This window comes from Haliaeetus albicilla, chromosome 19 (assembly GCF_947461875.1).
Source record: "Haliaeetus albicilla chromosome 19, bHalAlb1.1, whole genome shotgun sequence".
NCBI lineage: Eukaryota > Metazoa > Chordata > Aves > Accipitriformes > Accipitridae > Haliaeetus > Haliaeetus albicilla.
In genome coordinates, this window is record NC_091501.1 from 11282050 (window position 1) to 11297597 (window position 15548).

At 46.6% G+C, this 15548-nt stretch overlaps 1 protein-coding gene across 4 annotated transcripts; it reads right to left on the reverse strand.

The window, feature by feature from the left end:
* Positions 1-709: 709 nt before the first annotated feature.
* On the reverse strand, positions 710-9393 carry ETFBKMT (electron transfer flavoprotein subunit beta lysine methyltransferase). Of its 4 annotated transcripts, none has more exons than XM_069807601.1 (4): positions 9295-9393; positions 5549-5986; positions 2343-2473; positions 710-1621 (listed from the first exon to the last, which is right to left on the reverse strand). In XM_069807601.1, exons 2-4 carry the CDS (start codon positions 5863-5865, stop codon positions 1257-1259), a joined length of 813 nt encoding a protein of 270 aa, XP_069663702.1. In that variant the 5' UTR covers positions 5866-5986; positions 9295-9393; the 3' UTR covers positions 710-1256. The 4 variants fall into 4 exon arrangements, with proteins under 4 accessions (XP_069663702.1, XP_069663704.1, XP_069663703.1 ...); XM_069807603.1 differs by lacking the exon at positions 9295-9393 and adding an exon at positions 7084-7609; XM_069807602.1 differs by lacking the exon at positions 9295-9393 and adding an exon at positions 7084-7609 and having other exon boundaries at positions 5549-6776.
* Positions 9394-15548: the final 6155 nt, after the last annotated feature.

A 15548-nucleotide genomic window follows, 5' to 3' on the forward strand; every position in this document is an offset into this window, starting at 1 on the left:
AGAATATTCACACATTGTTCTGAAGATTTAAGTTTGTAAATCTTCCGTTTGGATAGTTCTGAAAACTTGTTAAATTGTATTTTACAACTATGTACATCTGAATGTGCTCTTAAACCTCCTTTTTCATAAACATGGTTTTCTGAGTGAGTACCCCATACTTTTTCAAGTTTATAAGCTTCCACCACATCAGCTGGTATTTGGATAGTTGTAGGTGCATTGTGTTCCATTCTGCAATTAGTTCCCCATCACTGTTCAATAGCTAACTGCTAAAGGTGATAGCTCCTGCAAGACTGCTCTGAAAACACTGGTTTCTTCTTCAAATCGCTGCATTTACAGCCTCTTAACTGTGGATCAGGTCGTCCGTCCCCCCCCCCCCCCGCCTTGCAGAGGTTTCTTCCTTGGCAGATGTAGCTGAATGATTCTGGAGGTTGTTGTCCAACTTTTATTCCCTGTTTTTATTCAGTTACCTTCTGTTCAGAACCATCATGGAAGGATTTCTTCATCCCTCACCAGCTTCCTGTAGTGATAGACTGCCTTTTTTACCCTGCAAAGCTAGAGAATGTCGATCATTTGACCCTATTCTCTAAGGGATAAAGTTAGCCTATAGCTATTACTATTTAGTCACTTTCCACTTAGTAAAAACTTTGGCTAGAGTTCAAGAAGCGTATTTTAGATTTGTGTGCAACTCCTAAATAATCACGCTGGCAGCTTCAAGGAAGAATAAATTTTTATTATAGGGGGGAAGGTTCAATTTAGTTACTTTGATGTTCAGAAGAGATATCCAGAAAAAGAGCAAGGCACTTTAAGTTGAGCATAGTATGAGCTAATAATCTAGTGGAGAGTTTTATGAAGGACAGCAGTAATTTTCTCTGTAAATAAGCTGCAGAAGTCTGCGAAAGCAGTGCAGTAATCTTTCAGCCATCGCCTTCTCCCCACAGCAGTATGCTTGATGTCCAAAACATTTCACAATAGTGTCGGAGAGCAAGACATGAATACACACGAAAAACATCAAGCATGCAAACTCTTACATGTAACTTGTCTTTGGATTTGCACTTCAGCGCAGGGCCCCTTGAATACAGTTTGCACTTAGTTTTTACCTCAAATGGAGCGAAAGCCTCTGAGTATGTCTGAAATCAGTACAGTGAAGGTAATCTACTTTGCATCAACAGATACGTTCCATGTTTAATTCCCACTTTCATTTTACATACTTGCAAAAAAGCCAACCAAGTGAGACAAAATTCATTACAAAACCAGCTTCAACAGTTTTCTAAGCTATTTGAGGGCTGGTAACTCCAGACAATACTTGATGTTAATCCATTGTTTTCTTGTCTAGTATACTCGGGAAGTGAATATTCTATAACTTTGTGCAATTGACTGTGAATGCTGTGGCTTAAAAACTGATGCCTGCCAGGGTCACCAATCAGCACTTCAGTTTGCTGTATCTTGATGCATTTCCTCAGCCAGTGATGCAGACCATCAGCAAGTTGTTCATCATAAAACATATCTCCTAGAACAATCAGGTCCCAGTTGCCAGCCTCTGAATTAATGATGTTCTTAATGGTGATGGGGAAGGGGTTCAGGTGGTTCAGTTCACAGTTCAAGATCATTGCCATTCCTGCAACTGAAAAGCCAAACAAAAGTTACATTTTAGGATTCTGCCATTCAGCCCCCCTTACATGTTTCCTTGACATATCTTTCAGTGTCATCTCTGAAATATTTTTGTTTATCCTTTCTAGGGACTTCCACAGTTTTTGTTATGGGTCAAAATCTGGCATAAAGTGATGGAATTTTATCCTCATTGCACCACGACACAGGAGAAAACTATTCCTGGAATAGATACCAATGGAAACCAATCACAGAATCAAACCCGAATATCCAACTGCCTTAATCTATGGATATACTTCCTCCCTAACCAATGAGTAATTAAATTATGAATAAGCTGAATACATAAGTCAATTACGGGAAAACAAAGTCTGGGGGGAAAAAGGCAAAATCTAGGCCCTCACATATGAAAGTGCAGGAAAATGCTATGGTCCTACAGAGAAGCCAACTTGCTGCCTGCGCTTGGAGTTCTCTTCCAAACCAGCCATGGTGGTGTATAGGCAACACTTGATAGAAACTTTGCTGTTTGTTCATTCCAAGGAGCTACGGAGATACACTCAGTGCAGGAAAGGCTGGTACAACCCAGCTTCTAATACTGGCAAAATGCATTCATCTTTTTAGCATTCTTAGAACTATGTTGGGAACCTGAATTGCACCCAAACGGAGCAAAGAAAAGTCAATGTTAAATGTGCTTTAAAAAAATAATATCTTTACACAGAGATGAAAAAAAAAGGCCTTACTAGGGTCAATGTCATTAGCAAGGACTTGTGATGCACCACTCATCACAGCAGCTATTGCTGTTGCTCCACATCCACTTCCAAGATCCAAAACCGATCGTCCTTTAACAACCCGTGGATTATCTAAAATATACCTGAAAAGAAAAACTGTTAAAGCAATGAACAATATGATTATGCAGATTTGTCAGGTTTGCATTACACTACGTAAGAGTTCCTGTCATACATGTAACGAAGCATGGTATCTTAAAAACACATGTGCAGCTGGTACATAGCTCCTTATTTGTCTCTGCTGATATAAAAATCAAGAACCACCATCTTTCTCCCTTACTCCTCCCTCCACCCCACAAATGGAAAGAAATCCAGCCAAGTAAGCAACACTTTATTTCAATCAGCTCCTTCTCTGACAGGTGAGCTTATCTAATAACTGGATACAAACTGCAAGGTGACTAAAATGCTTGGCATCAGAAACAGGAAAGTAAACTGTTGGTAAGGATTTGTAGAAATGAAAAGCAATCTGACTGAAGAAATATGAAAATGCATTTGCAGTGAATATTGTGCCCCTCAAAAGACAAGGCCTACCCATTGCCCTAAAATACTGCTTATGCAACTGCTTGGAAGAAGAGGAATTTCTCCTCTTTCTTTTCCTGACCCATGCAGACACAGATGCACATACTGCTAGTCTGCTTAATGTTGTTCCTGAGTAGCAACAGGGAAATGCGAATAGAGCAGTGGTGAGCAGAAAGAGTATTTTCATCTAGTTGCTGACACTTGCCAAGAGGAATCAGCAAGCAAAAACCTCTAGGCTGGAAAGGAAGAAGAACTGACGGAAAGCAACCAGCAGTTACTGTTAAACATTACAAATCATACAGCTGTTACTGAGGGTTCAGAACTTCAACAATTGCCTTGAAATTCAATCTTCTACAAAGGGGAAGGCCCTAAGTGACAGGGGCAAGAGCCCTAGGTGACATAAATTACTGCAAATTCCCATAAATTTACTACCATTTACTACTAACTATCTGTTAAAGTAGAAACAGGAAAGGATTCTACATTTGTGTTGTCTTCTGGCATGGAGGGTGATGGCTGACTCTTCACGCAGGGCTACTGGTAAGCACAGCTTTTGCAGGTGGATTCCAGTGCAGGGAACTGTAATGGAAATGTTAAGATTGGTGTAAATGGCCAATGGATGGACGGGAATGCCTGGGCCTAGAAGCACCAGCAGGAATGGCAGAAGGAGGCCTAATAAGAGTGTCAAGTATTGATGGCACCTAGATCCCAGCACATCTGTATACAAATTCCCAGGAGCCCAGACTGGGAGAACAAAAGACAACCTACCCTCAAATTAAACAGTTTGAGCCATTACAAGACGATAGCAGGAAGGTCGAGACCAGGACTGAAGATGCAAAATACCCAGATCAGAAACCCAGCAGACATGAGGAGGACCTGACATCCCATGCCTCTTGTGCTACATGTCATCACAAGGAATCCTACCAGACAGCACGGGCATGCGCAGCTTGGTGCTTCTGAGTACGTGGTTATGAATCCGGTCAGTGCAACTAGCTCAGTTTTAATGAAAATCACCTTCTCCTATGAGGTCTGGCACCCTTACCCTAATGTTGCAGCATTATTTACTACTTTGAAGAACTACAGATGCTGTCTTTTCTGAGAGCACCCAGGCAGGACATTTGTACAGAGGCTCAGCAGCTCTGCTGTTCGGCAGCAGTCCCCCCGAGGCAGTCACGCCTCTGAGGACGGCCCCTAGTTTACCAACGGGGCAGAGGACAGGGGTGGGACCTCCACAGAAAGTGCTCCGTTTCCCCTTTCTAAGGGCCATGCTTGGATTTGCAACGACTTTCCAGCAGTAACTTCTTGTGTAGAGCATGATCCAGCCTAATGCTGCAAGTGCCTTGTTTCCAGCTGAGTGGTTCTCCAGTTACCGCTAATGACCGGGGTGACTTAGGACAGCTGGAACCGACTGTATCCCCTGGCACACACACAGGGCTGCTGTTGGAGACTGCTGTCTGCCGTGCTGGGTTAATGAGGTATCTTTGGTTACACTGAGAGGAATAGCTTGAAATAGGAGACTCCTGATCTTGTGGAAATGCCAACTGTGAAATGAACACAGTGAGGGAAGCAGTATGTTTTCATGCTCCCTTTTTCTTTTTACTTTTCCAGATTATGCAGCTAATTTCTGACATTCCCAATACATCAAAACAAGTGCATAAACAATAAGTCAATAAAGTGGTGAAATGACAGATAATAATTATTGCTACCCAAATATCTGGGCATATGAATCATACAGTAACAAAATGTAGATATTACCTTGCCTAATTTAATTATGCAATGTTTAGGGGCACTCTAGTTCATCTACATGGCAGGCTAATCAACTTGCAATTTAACTGTTAAGTCTCATCTTTTTCCTGGTCAAAAAAGCCTTCCTATTTATGCTTTCTTGCAGAAAAACAGCAAAGCCCCAGTTCAGATCCTTCCCTTTCATCTATGTAGGGAATGTTCTGACAGCTTGTTCTTTGCTGTAACAATTATGAACTTTTTCTGCTGTTCAAAGTGAGAGATTTGATTTTACAGAATAAAAGAACTCCAACTAATTCCTGGGAATCAGGAACATTAAAGACATTTTGACAGTAAGTGGCCAAAATAAAAATGTGGCTTCTGATGTGACTAAGAGAGAGACACAATAAAGCTTGACAATAAGGCTGCTGAAATCCTAAATGAGGAGAGTGATTCAGGCTAACCAGCACTCCAAGTGCATCAGCATAAACCTACTATTCTCAACAGACCAGACACACATCCACACTCCTGTCTGTCTCCTACAAAAAAACCCCCATGTGTTATGACAAAACAGCAATCCTCCTGTTTGGAGCAACAGCGAGTGATAAAATTAAACAGCTCGCTAGGTTTTGATGGCAACTGCACAGATCCAAATTCAGCCCCATTGTCAACACATGCATCGCCACCGAAGACAACAGATTTCAACTTAAGAGCCGTAAATTATTCTGTATACAGCAGGTGCTGAAACTTCACTGCCAACCAGCAGAGATTTTGTCTCTTCCTGTATAGGCAGAGGAGCATGGATATGCACTCTCATACAAGGCAAATACACATCGTTAGGAATCGCTACAAACAGAGCCAGGTCTGACATTCTGGCCCGCAGCAGGCTGGACTTATCAACTCTGGTGATGCACACTGCGTACCTGGAAAGGGCTTGGCCTCCTGGCCAGTAAATTGCCCAGAACGGGTCCCCATAAGGCCACAGGTCAGGTTTTTCCCTCCAGAACCTGCAGCGAGGGGTGAGGAGGCGCAGTCGTATCTCTGGCGTGAGGTGCCCGCTGCTGGTGACCTCCGTGTTCTCCTCCAAAAACGCTCTCACCTCGGGGTCCAGAGACTTGCTGGCGCTCCAATGGCAGCAGCGCTTCCAGCGCAGAGAGGGGCCTCCCCTCCTGCTCCTCCAAGCCTTGGCAAAGGTGTTCTGCCTGCCCAAGAGGAGCCGCTTCCAGCCGCAGAAGGCCATGTCTCCCCAAGGACAAACCCCAGGAGAGCTTGGAGCAAGGCTTATCTGAAGCGGGTGATGAGGCAGAAAGCTTGAAACAAACTCACAGGATCTTGTTTTTCATAGTGATGGATGACAATTCCTGAAAGGAGAACAGTGCTACGTAAGTGATGTTTCTTCAGTAACTTCAAGGCTATACACCACCAGGGCTTTAGAAAGAAGAGGTTGACATGCTGTTGTGTGACCATGAATGCGTGCCTTGCCCCTGCCCAAAGAGCCTCTGAAGTCCGAAAGAAGTGGTATTTAAGAAAGAAGCTATCAAGAGACCCATTCAGGAGAGCGCTAGAAACATATCCAGTGAGAAACAACCAGTTAGCTGGACAGCTGATAGAGCTAAAAGTTAAACGTGCAGCCTTTTAACATCTTCTCTCTGCCTTGAAGATAAAGACACAGCAATCTACTCCCATTTAAGGTTCTTCCATTGAATCTTAACATGTTGTAGTAGGGCTCTGGCATTGCAGGGCAAAGCAAAGGTTACCAGTAGGTTGTTTCAGAGATGCCATTAATTACAAGTTTTATAATGGTGATGAGTCTTTTATATGAAAGCGTCTTTTTAAAGGCAAACAATTAAAGGATTTCCTCAAAAGACTTTCCTCTTTCTCCCTCAGATTTGTGAGGCTGCCAGCTCCAAAATGAAAAAAAAAATAATTTTTTTAAAAAGTCCCCAAGAACTGATCTTAATCAGAATACTCCCAATTTGTTGCATTTCAGTCTGTATTTTAAAGGATCAGTTAGTCTTATGGTCCAATAGTCTCATGTGGATGCTCTTGGCTGAAGAAGAAAGTAGACCTCCATCACTAGCCCACTCCCTGTGAGGGAACTACATAAACATGCTCCAAGCTGTCTAAAGAGAGAGAAACTGAATCCAACACCTTTAAAAGAAATTAAGTTTTTAAAAGGTGAGACATTCAGACTGGATGAGCTCACACTCAGAGGCCTTCTGACACCACTCAAGGCCAGTTTTCAGGTCACAAGCAGTAAAGAAAAGGAGAATGGAATATTCTAATGAGTCAGAGTTTAGACTCATTAAAGAATCAGGAGAATGGAGAGTAGAAAGCCACAGCCCTCAGCTGACAGGCGAACGAAGAGCCTCTCAGCGCTTCGTCACCACACTCTCCTCACCCACCATCTCTTGCTGACCCTGGGTCTTTCTTACGCTGATCCTGCGAGTACACTTACCAAGCAGTGGCCTGAAGAGAGAGCAACTGTTTTCCTGCCTTCCTGCTCAAATCTCCTCCTTCATCCATCCTTTAATATTTCTGTATCTCTTTTCCTTCCTCATCTTGCTCTCTAATTTCTTCTCAGTAACTCGGACTGACTTGCTTCAGGACACAGCTTTTGAACCTCCCCCTAAACTGATGACCAGAGCAGCATTTAAGGCCTGTGCTTCCACAACAGCAAGACCGCAAGTACGAACAGATACAAGAGAAACCGCACTCTCTATTTTGTGATTGTTTCCTCCCTTCTGCAGTGGTTTTCATGAAAAAGCAGAATGATGCGCGAAGAAAATCAACTTCAGCCCACCCCTGCCAATTTGTCACAACAGAAGAATTGTGGCCAGCTTTGCCATCTACAGCTGTGCAGGTTGTCCTTAAAAAAACGAGACAAAGGGACAACAGGAAAAATATGCTAATAAAATGAAGTCTTAACACTTCATATAAAATTTCATTACTTCAGTTTTTCTTTATTTGTCTGTATCTTTAGTAGAAGTGTTGCAAATATTTTGATAAAAGAAATGAAAATCTAATTACAAAAGAGTTTGGTTTGATTAAGAAGTAGAAAATTATGAAGCATAGGTATGGGAGTGTTAAGTCTGAAATGTAGCCATAGGAACTTAGGAACTTAGAAAATGTATAATGTGTAACCATAAGAATTCAAGTATTGTTTAAAATCATTTAACCAGAGAAGCTTTGACAAAGATTGGTAGCCTTGTAGTGTTTGTTTTAGAAACGGAGGAAACCGTTATGGACACCAGTTTGCTGCTTGGAAACACCTGCTCAGGTGAGGTCAAGAAGTGGACGAGTGAGGAAGACTACGAAAGACCACCAGAGGACTCCTGAAGACCACCAGAGACCTTCACTGCGCCTGCGTAAAGGACATTTACATATGCTAATGATTTCCCAGAAATCTAATGAATATGTATAACCTTTCTTGGAAATCTAATGAATATGTATGAATAAGTTTTAATATAAGGTGAATGATTTTGGTGTTCGGTGTGTGTGGTTCATGAGAGGACTCACCCGCGCACCCGGCCATCAATAAAGAAGTGTCTGCTTATCTACACTAAATTGGTGTTGGTAAGTTCTTTACTCCGAGTTTTTTGGCAACAGAAGTTTGTATGTGTTTAGTGGTATTTTTGTTGTGTGCTGGCCTCTGCTTCAGGTACTGAGTTTAGGTTGATGGCTTACTAAAACCTTAAGCTGTGAACTTCCCTCCTGTTACACTTGGCTGTTTAGGCTGATAGTCCAGTTAAGTCTTTTGTTTAAATCATTGGCTAAAGGCTTTGTATTTTTATTACAAATAAATACATGTGACAACGTTTTGCATTTCTCCACATTTGAGAATGCCATTCGGCAGTGGCTGTGTAATTAATTAATGAATGCCTTCCTTCTTGAAGGCAGAGCTATATAATCCTCATCTGCCTAAGGGAAGCATGAAGTTAACGGAAATCAATCAGAAATACAAATCTTGTCAGCTAATGCCATATGCTGGTTTTTCCCCATGAATTGCTGCAAATTAGCAGGACGGAGATTCAGTAGCATACATTTTGCATCACCTGTCACGACGGTTACTCTTTTTAAATTAACTGTCGGTAGAGAAATATCTGCCAGGAGCTCTGTGTTCAAAATGTCGAACTGAGCTTAAGCATTTAGCGCTGGAAGGCATCAGAACAGATATCCTTGTGTTTGACGCTCCCAGCCTTCCCACCTTACGGGAATAAAACCAGTGGGCGACTAGAACTTGGAAAAGGGGACAAACCCAAGCAAAACCCACCAAAAGAAAAAAACCAAACCCAAACCAACAACAAAAAATCCCCAAACCCCAACCCAAAAACCCGATTCTCGTGCGATTTAAGCTCTTTCTTTCGCAAGCAGCAGGCGCCTTTCACAGCATCACCACGCCGACCCCTCGGCAGGCGCCCGACCGAACGGCGGCCCCAGCGCTGCCGCCGCTTCCACCCAGACCCCCCCCGGCTTCTCCCCCCCCCCGGGCCGGGCACCCCTCCGGGGGGTACGGACAGCCCCAGCGGCGCCGAGGGCGAGGCCGCCGCCCGGGCCGTCCCACCCCGCGCAGGCCCGGCCGCGCCGCTCCGCAGGGCCCGGCCGCGGCCACACCGCCGCCCCCCGCCGGGGCCGGGCCGGGGCCGGGGAGCGGCCGGCCCACACCTACCTGCTCCCGGCCGCCGCCGCCGCCGCTCCGCCCCGCTGCGCGGGGGCCGGGCCGGGCCCAGGAGGGCCGCGCTCTCCGCCCGCCCTTAAAGCGGCAGCGCCGCGGCCCCGGCTCCGGGCCCCGGCCCGGCAGCTTCGGCCCTCGGGAGCCTTCGCTGGTGCTCGGGGTCGTTGTTTTCCGTACCGCGGCGCTTCGGGGCAGCGGCCTGGGCCTGCCCCTCTCTAGACCCGGACCGCTGATCAGTGCCGTGTGCTGGCTCTGCTCCTGCTTCTAGCGCTTTTAGAAGACCTGCGTCGGTGTAAACTAGCTCTGCGGTTTAGAATGTTAATAAAAACCCACATGGCAAAAGGAGTAACAACACATGCCCGAATCTGACAGCAGTGAAAATGAGATTTTTTTTTTTTTCCTTTCTTCCTTTGCACATCAGATCAAGGGCACTGTCAAATCTGGCATGGCCTAACCAAGGTTTCCCAACCTCTCTGAAAAAGCAACAGCCATTGCAAACAGGTGCCGGCCACCAAAAGCCCCCCCCGCAGCCAGTGCTCCAGTGCCGGGTCTGTTCCTCAGACAAGCCGAACCTGCCTTCCCCTCTGCATGTTTCTCTTCCCCGCGCTCTGGCCGTCCCGTAGATATTTCCAACTGCTCTGAAGACCCCCTTGCTTCTCCCCTCCCCAGACCCTCTCCGGCTGGGCAGGAGGGAGAGGCCTTCCCGCAAAGCACCGCGTCGTTGCTGTTGTCGTTGTTGTTGTCGTGTCAGGAGGACACAGCTCCGCTCCGGACAAACCCACGAACAAGCCGCTTTTCCCCCCGAGCCCCCAAACTGCCTTTGCACCGGCAGCGACGGCGACTCGCCGGCGGCTGGACGAGGAACCGAACCCTCCTGTGTGTTCCCCTTCCCCGGCCACCGTCCTCCCCGCAGGGACCCCCCGGGGATCCAGGGCCGGTCCCCCCGCGGGTGCAGCCAGGCCAGGCCGGGCCCGGAGGCGGTGGCCGGGTTGGTTGGCTGGTGGCCAGGTTGGTTGGTTGGCCGGTGGCCGGGTTGGTTGGCTGGTGGCCAGGTTGGTTGGCCGGTGGCCGGGTTGGTTGGTTGGCCGGTGGCCGGGTTGGTTGGCCGGTGGCCGGGTTGGTTGGTTGGCCGGTGGCTGGGTTGGTTGGTTGGCCGGTGGCCGGGTTGGTTGGCCGGTGGCCGGGTTGGTTGGTTGGCCGGTGGCTGGGTTGGTTGGTTGGCCGGTGGCCGGGTTGGTTGGCCGGTGGCCAGGTTGGTTGGTTGGCCGGTGGCCGTCCCGCCGCCACCATCCCGCAGCCGTCCTGCCCGCAGGGGCTGCGTTCGCTGCGGGATGAGCCGGCTCCAGCCGAGGGAGGCTGGGGAGAGAGATGCCGGCTGCTCTCCGACGGCCCCCCCCGGGTCTCCGGTCCAACCCGCCGGGATTTAGGGAATACAGGCAGCTTCTGGCAACGAGAGGGACAAAGGTGGTTTTCTCTAGCTTCCCTGCGGGACAGGGTGTCCCCAATTCCTCACGCTGCGTTTTGTGCGTTGCCTGAGGTGACGATCCCACGTCCTGCAGCACTTAGGGTGCCAGGTGTTTAAAAATCAACCTGGCGATGGCGCAGCCTGAACCTGCGTCTGACCCAATCTCTGAGGCTCTGAGGCCATCTAGTGATCTGCCGGCTTAGCACAACTAAAACGTGCTCTCCAGGGTGCGAAAGGTGCTTACACGGCAGGACCTTTAAACGTGGGTGATCCCCAGTGTCCGCAGAGAAGGTGGCCCCTCGAATCATAGAATCATTTAGGTTGGAAAAGACTTTCAAGATCATCGAGTCCAACCATCAACCATGCCCACTAAACCATGTCCTGAAGTACCCCGTCCACTCGCTTTTTGAATATCTCCAGGGATGGTGACTCAACCACTTCCCTGGGCAGCCCGTTCCAATGTTTGACAACCCTCTCAGTAAAAAATTTTTCCTAATATCTAACCTAAATCTCCCTTGCCTCATGCTGGGCTGCAGAGAGGCCAGGGTGGAGGCGATGCACTGGGCATGGCCAGGACCCAGACAGAAGCTGCTGTCCATCTACCACGTGAAGGAACCTGAAGTCCACGGACACGTTAAGCTATAGGGATACTCGCGTGCCTTTTACTCTTGTAAAGCAGGGCTCATGCTCAGTCTTCTTAGAAATGATCCCCCCCAATTAATATAAAGGTGTGGGCTTTTGTGATTTAGGGTCAGGAAGGACATTATCTCTTGCAGCCCTCAGGGGAACCATGAAGTTTCAAAGGTCTTGAGTCCTTCAGCAGCTCTTGCTGGGCCTCTGCGAGGAGGGAGACATTAAAAACACTCATAACAACCAAACCTGTGCATAAAATGTGCAATTCAGGACACAGGTCTTTGTGCCCTCCAGATACTCACCGCCGTGCTAGGAATAAACAATTCCCTCATGTAACAGGAAAATCATTATCAACATCAGCTCAGGATGCCATGTAAGACATGGTAACAGCTTTAAGCATACCGACAGGTGATGATACACCTCTACCTTGCACATTTTGGTTTATGCTTGAGAAGTTTCTCAGAGAAATCTGACAGGAATAGTTTTTCACTTGGATCTTCAGCCCCTTTGATTGGGTATTTTAACAAACAACTTCTCAGGTCTAGTTTTTCTGAACTCCTGATATATGATGTTACTCAGTAGCTATGTGAACCTCAGTGAAGCCACTGCTGTCTAATACAGACCAACATCACGCTGAGGCAGGTAAAAGAAAATGTTCCCTGGCTGCTCCCAGCTCAGGGATTGCTTAGGTGAAAAAGGAGGGGTGAAGTCCTTGCTTCCCAGTAACATTGGCTGGGATGTTAAAAACAGAAATCCACTCTTTCTTATTTAACTACAAATATTTAGTTATTATTGTATAGACTCCTAGCATGACATAAGAAAGCTCTGATACCAATGATAGCTGCCATCCCTCTTGTGAGGTCTAGGGGAACCACTCAGACTTTCAGGACATGCTTTGTGCTGATTACTTCAGCAAAGTATCAAAGCCTGTCCCCTGTGAGAAAAAAATGTTTCATTTCCAAAGGCTTTTTGCTTGAGATTGGTGACATCTTGAGAGTTTTTCCTGCTCAAATGTATGGTATATTGTGCAGCCAGCTACCATAACTGTGATGGAATTTGCTCTGAGGACAAGGACATCCTTGATCACAACGTAACATCGATTTGGCACATCATGGAGGAGTGCAACACTTGCAAAATGCAGTTGTAGAGTAGCACATGAGGGACTTCTGCATGTCCAAGGGAATTAGCAGATTACTGGCTGATGATACAACTGCCCAAGTCTCTGGGGAAATCTTGTTTGAGCCAATTAACAACAAAGAAATGGAACTGCACAAGGACAGAGAGAAGGGAAAGGCAGTGAGGACCTTTGCATTAACCAGCCCACGACTCATGAATTTTCACAGATAGATACAAAGGTTTAACTCAAAGGAAGGCAGGCCTGTGGTTTGGCAGCCAGGTGATCACCCCAGTTCATTCCTTCTTTTCCAGCTGTTACAGCCCCAGTTTCCAGACCTCTTTTTGGCAAGGCCAGCTGCCACAGTTTGCTGCAGCAATAGGGTCTTAGTGCAATTTCACAGAAGGGAAGATGGATGGATTCAGAGCGCTGTTGATTTGTAAAAAGCATCCCAACAACTCAGTATCACAGTCAGGGTTTTTGCACATCAGGATCAATTTATGTTACCCAGAGGCTGTGAGAGCAAGTCATTATCAAAACGTAGCTGACGCATTAGCTAGTAGGTAAGGTAAAATTGAAGATGAGAGCTCTGGCTAGGTAAGGGAGAGGCAATTCAATTATTCTGTTGTGCCTTCAGCTACAATCCACACCTACTCATTTCAGAATCACAGTACATCTTTTGCAGCTGAAGAATAGATATCCTAACATAATAAAAATCACACATTACCTGTAATATGTCCCAAAAGCATTAGATGTGTTTTTCATAGGATTACCTTTCCTCGCTGCCTTGCCAGCTGCATTAGGTTAGGAGCAGGAAAGAGCAGCAGCTGGCAGAGATAAAGTCATCAAGTACCTTTTGGCAATGAATGCAGGAAGGAGAATCTGCAAGGTGCGGCTTTTTTGGGGGGTGGAGGTGGGGTGATGAAATGAACAGAAGCTGTATTAATCTGACCTTTGTCAGTAACCCTGCTACTGCGGAGTTAGTATTACTGATATGAGGAGTCTCTGTAAGAGCCTTGATGGTAAGACCAAGAAGTTGAAAACTATCATCTCTGAGCTCATTCTTGATTTTGTCTTTTGTCCGTGTGAGCGATTAAAGCATGCTTAGCCTTAGCTGGCTGGTTGTTTTCATGCACAGTCAGACATGGGAGCATTTTTGTAGCATAGATGAAGTCTGCAAAGACATACAATGTCAAATGGTTTGTGCTTCTCTCTGGTGTGTTGTTTGGATACTTGTTTTGATGTTAAAACTAAAGGGTACATATTTTCAAGCCCTGTTTTTGAGCAGGTGAAGTCTCCTTGAACTAGTGGGCCTTTGACTCCCATGTATCCCTTAGAGTAATGATGCTTGGGCTCCTAAGTTTCAGGTCCATCAATATTTTGTGCCAATCAGCTAGCATGAGTGAAACCTCACTGTGGAGGAAAATGAGACAGAAAGCAGTCCAGCCTGATTAACATATTTGTAGCTAATGAACACATCCAGAGACGTGTCCTGTAAAAACAGGTGCTCTGGCGGTTTTAGTTGCATGGCAAGAAGACTGCAGCACAGGCAGCAACAAAGAGGAAGCAGCCACCACGCTGGTATAGCCGCTTCTGGTGATACAACTACCTGTAGGAGCACACTGAAGGAGGTAGTGGTGGTGGGCAGTTTGCAGTGGGCTTTTTTCGTAGCTCCCTTCGGTCTTCTGCAAACTGAACTATCCCTGTTGTACTCTTTGTACTGTTGGGATGCTACTGTGGTCATCTGTAATAGCTTTCTGGATGCCAGTGTCCTGTCTTGGGTGGCCAGGGGTCTGGGGTCACAGCAGTCTGCAGGAAGCTTTTGGATATCCCCAAGGTCTGGGCCAGCTCTGGAGCCAGCCCAAGGTGGGACACAGGCACAGGGGGAAGAAGGAAGCACTGGGAACAGAGCCAAGCAATGGCTGTGCCTGGTGTTACAGCATTTATTTGGGTTTTTGTTGTTGTTGTTTTGGGTTTTTTCTGTGTTTTCCTGCAAAGCCTTGAGAGAGGAAGATGGTGGAAGCTGAGTGAAAAGGGCAGCCAGGGAAAGGGTCTGCTTAGGCACTATGAAGCCTCTCCAGTCTGGTCTCCAGAAAGCCTGTAGCTGCCTAAGTTTTCCCGAATGAAACAAAGACGTCCTCCATGTCCTTGTCCCTACTGACCTCCTCTGACAGGAAAATCCATCCTGTCTGCCTTCCCCGCATGGCTTTGTCCCACATCCCTTCCATGTGTGATGTACTGAGGGCAATACACAAGTGTCATGAATTCAGTGTATTTATTAGCTTGTCCCAGACAGAAACAATGTCAAACAACAGTGCTAAGCCAACATTTAGTCTGGAGCATGAGACCATGACCACAGGTTAGGGCCCTAATGCAAGTGATGCTTCCCAAGCTTAGCTCTCTTTGTTGCCAGGTAGGCTGGATTCACTACTGTGTTTAAACCTATGACTAATTCCTTCTCTTCAGGCAGAGTAATTGCTGCAGCTTGCTCCAGAAACAGCGCCTGAAGCTGTAGTACCTATGGTCGTCTGATGTCAAGGATCATGCTAGCAGCCATTGGTGCCAGGGATAAGGTAAGCAAATCAAGTTTTCAAAGAGCTGCATCAGTTAAGAGCAGCTGGTTGATTTTGTAATTCAAATTTCTTAGTTTCCTGCTGGTGCTCAGAGCCTGGCACTAGCTGAACTCTTCCTTTTGCCTTCCACATGGTAGTCTGCCAAATATTTGGACTCTTCCAGGGACCTGGGGACAGAGGAAACAATGGAGATCTGAGACAGACAAGACAGACAGGTGGTGCTCACTCTCTAGAGCTCCTAGAGGAAGCTGTTTTCCAAGGACCTGATACAATGCACCTCCTCTTTTGGCTGATACTTGCTATTGCATCTTGGGAGGGTTTCAGGGTCCTCAAGCAACTTAGTTGTGAGTCAGGATTATGCTATGTCAGGACCTCTGCTCTTCACTATTTTGCACTAGTATCCAGAGGACATGGAAAACAAGTGATACCACTGCAAGGATGCCCAGAGGGATGGAAACACAGG

Coding starts and splice junctions, on each gene's coding strand:
- ETFBKMT (XM_069807601.1), bottom strand. CDS start 5,865: ATGGCCTTCTGCGGCTGGAAGCGGCTCCTCTTGGGCAGGCAGAACACC. Junction 2,474..5,548: donor GGAGGCCAAGCCCTTTCCAG/GTACGCAGTGTG, acceptor TTTTCTTTTCAG/GTATATTTTAGATAATCCAC. Junction 1,622..2,342: donor TGCTAATGACATTGACCCTA/GTAAGGCCTTTT, acceptor TTGGCTTTTCAG/TTGCAGGAATGGCAATGATC.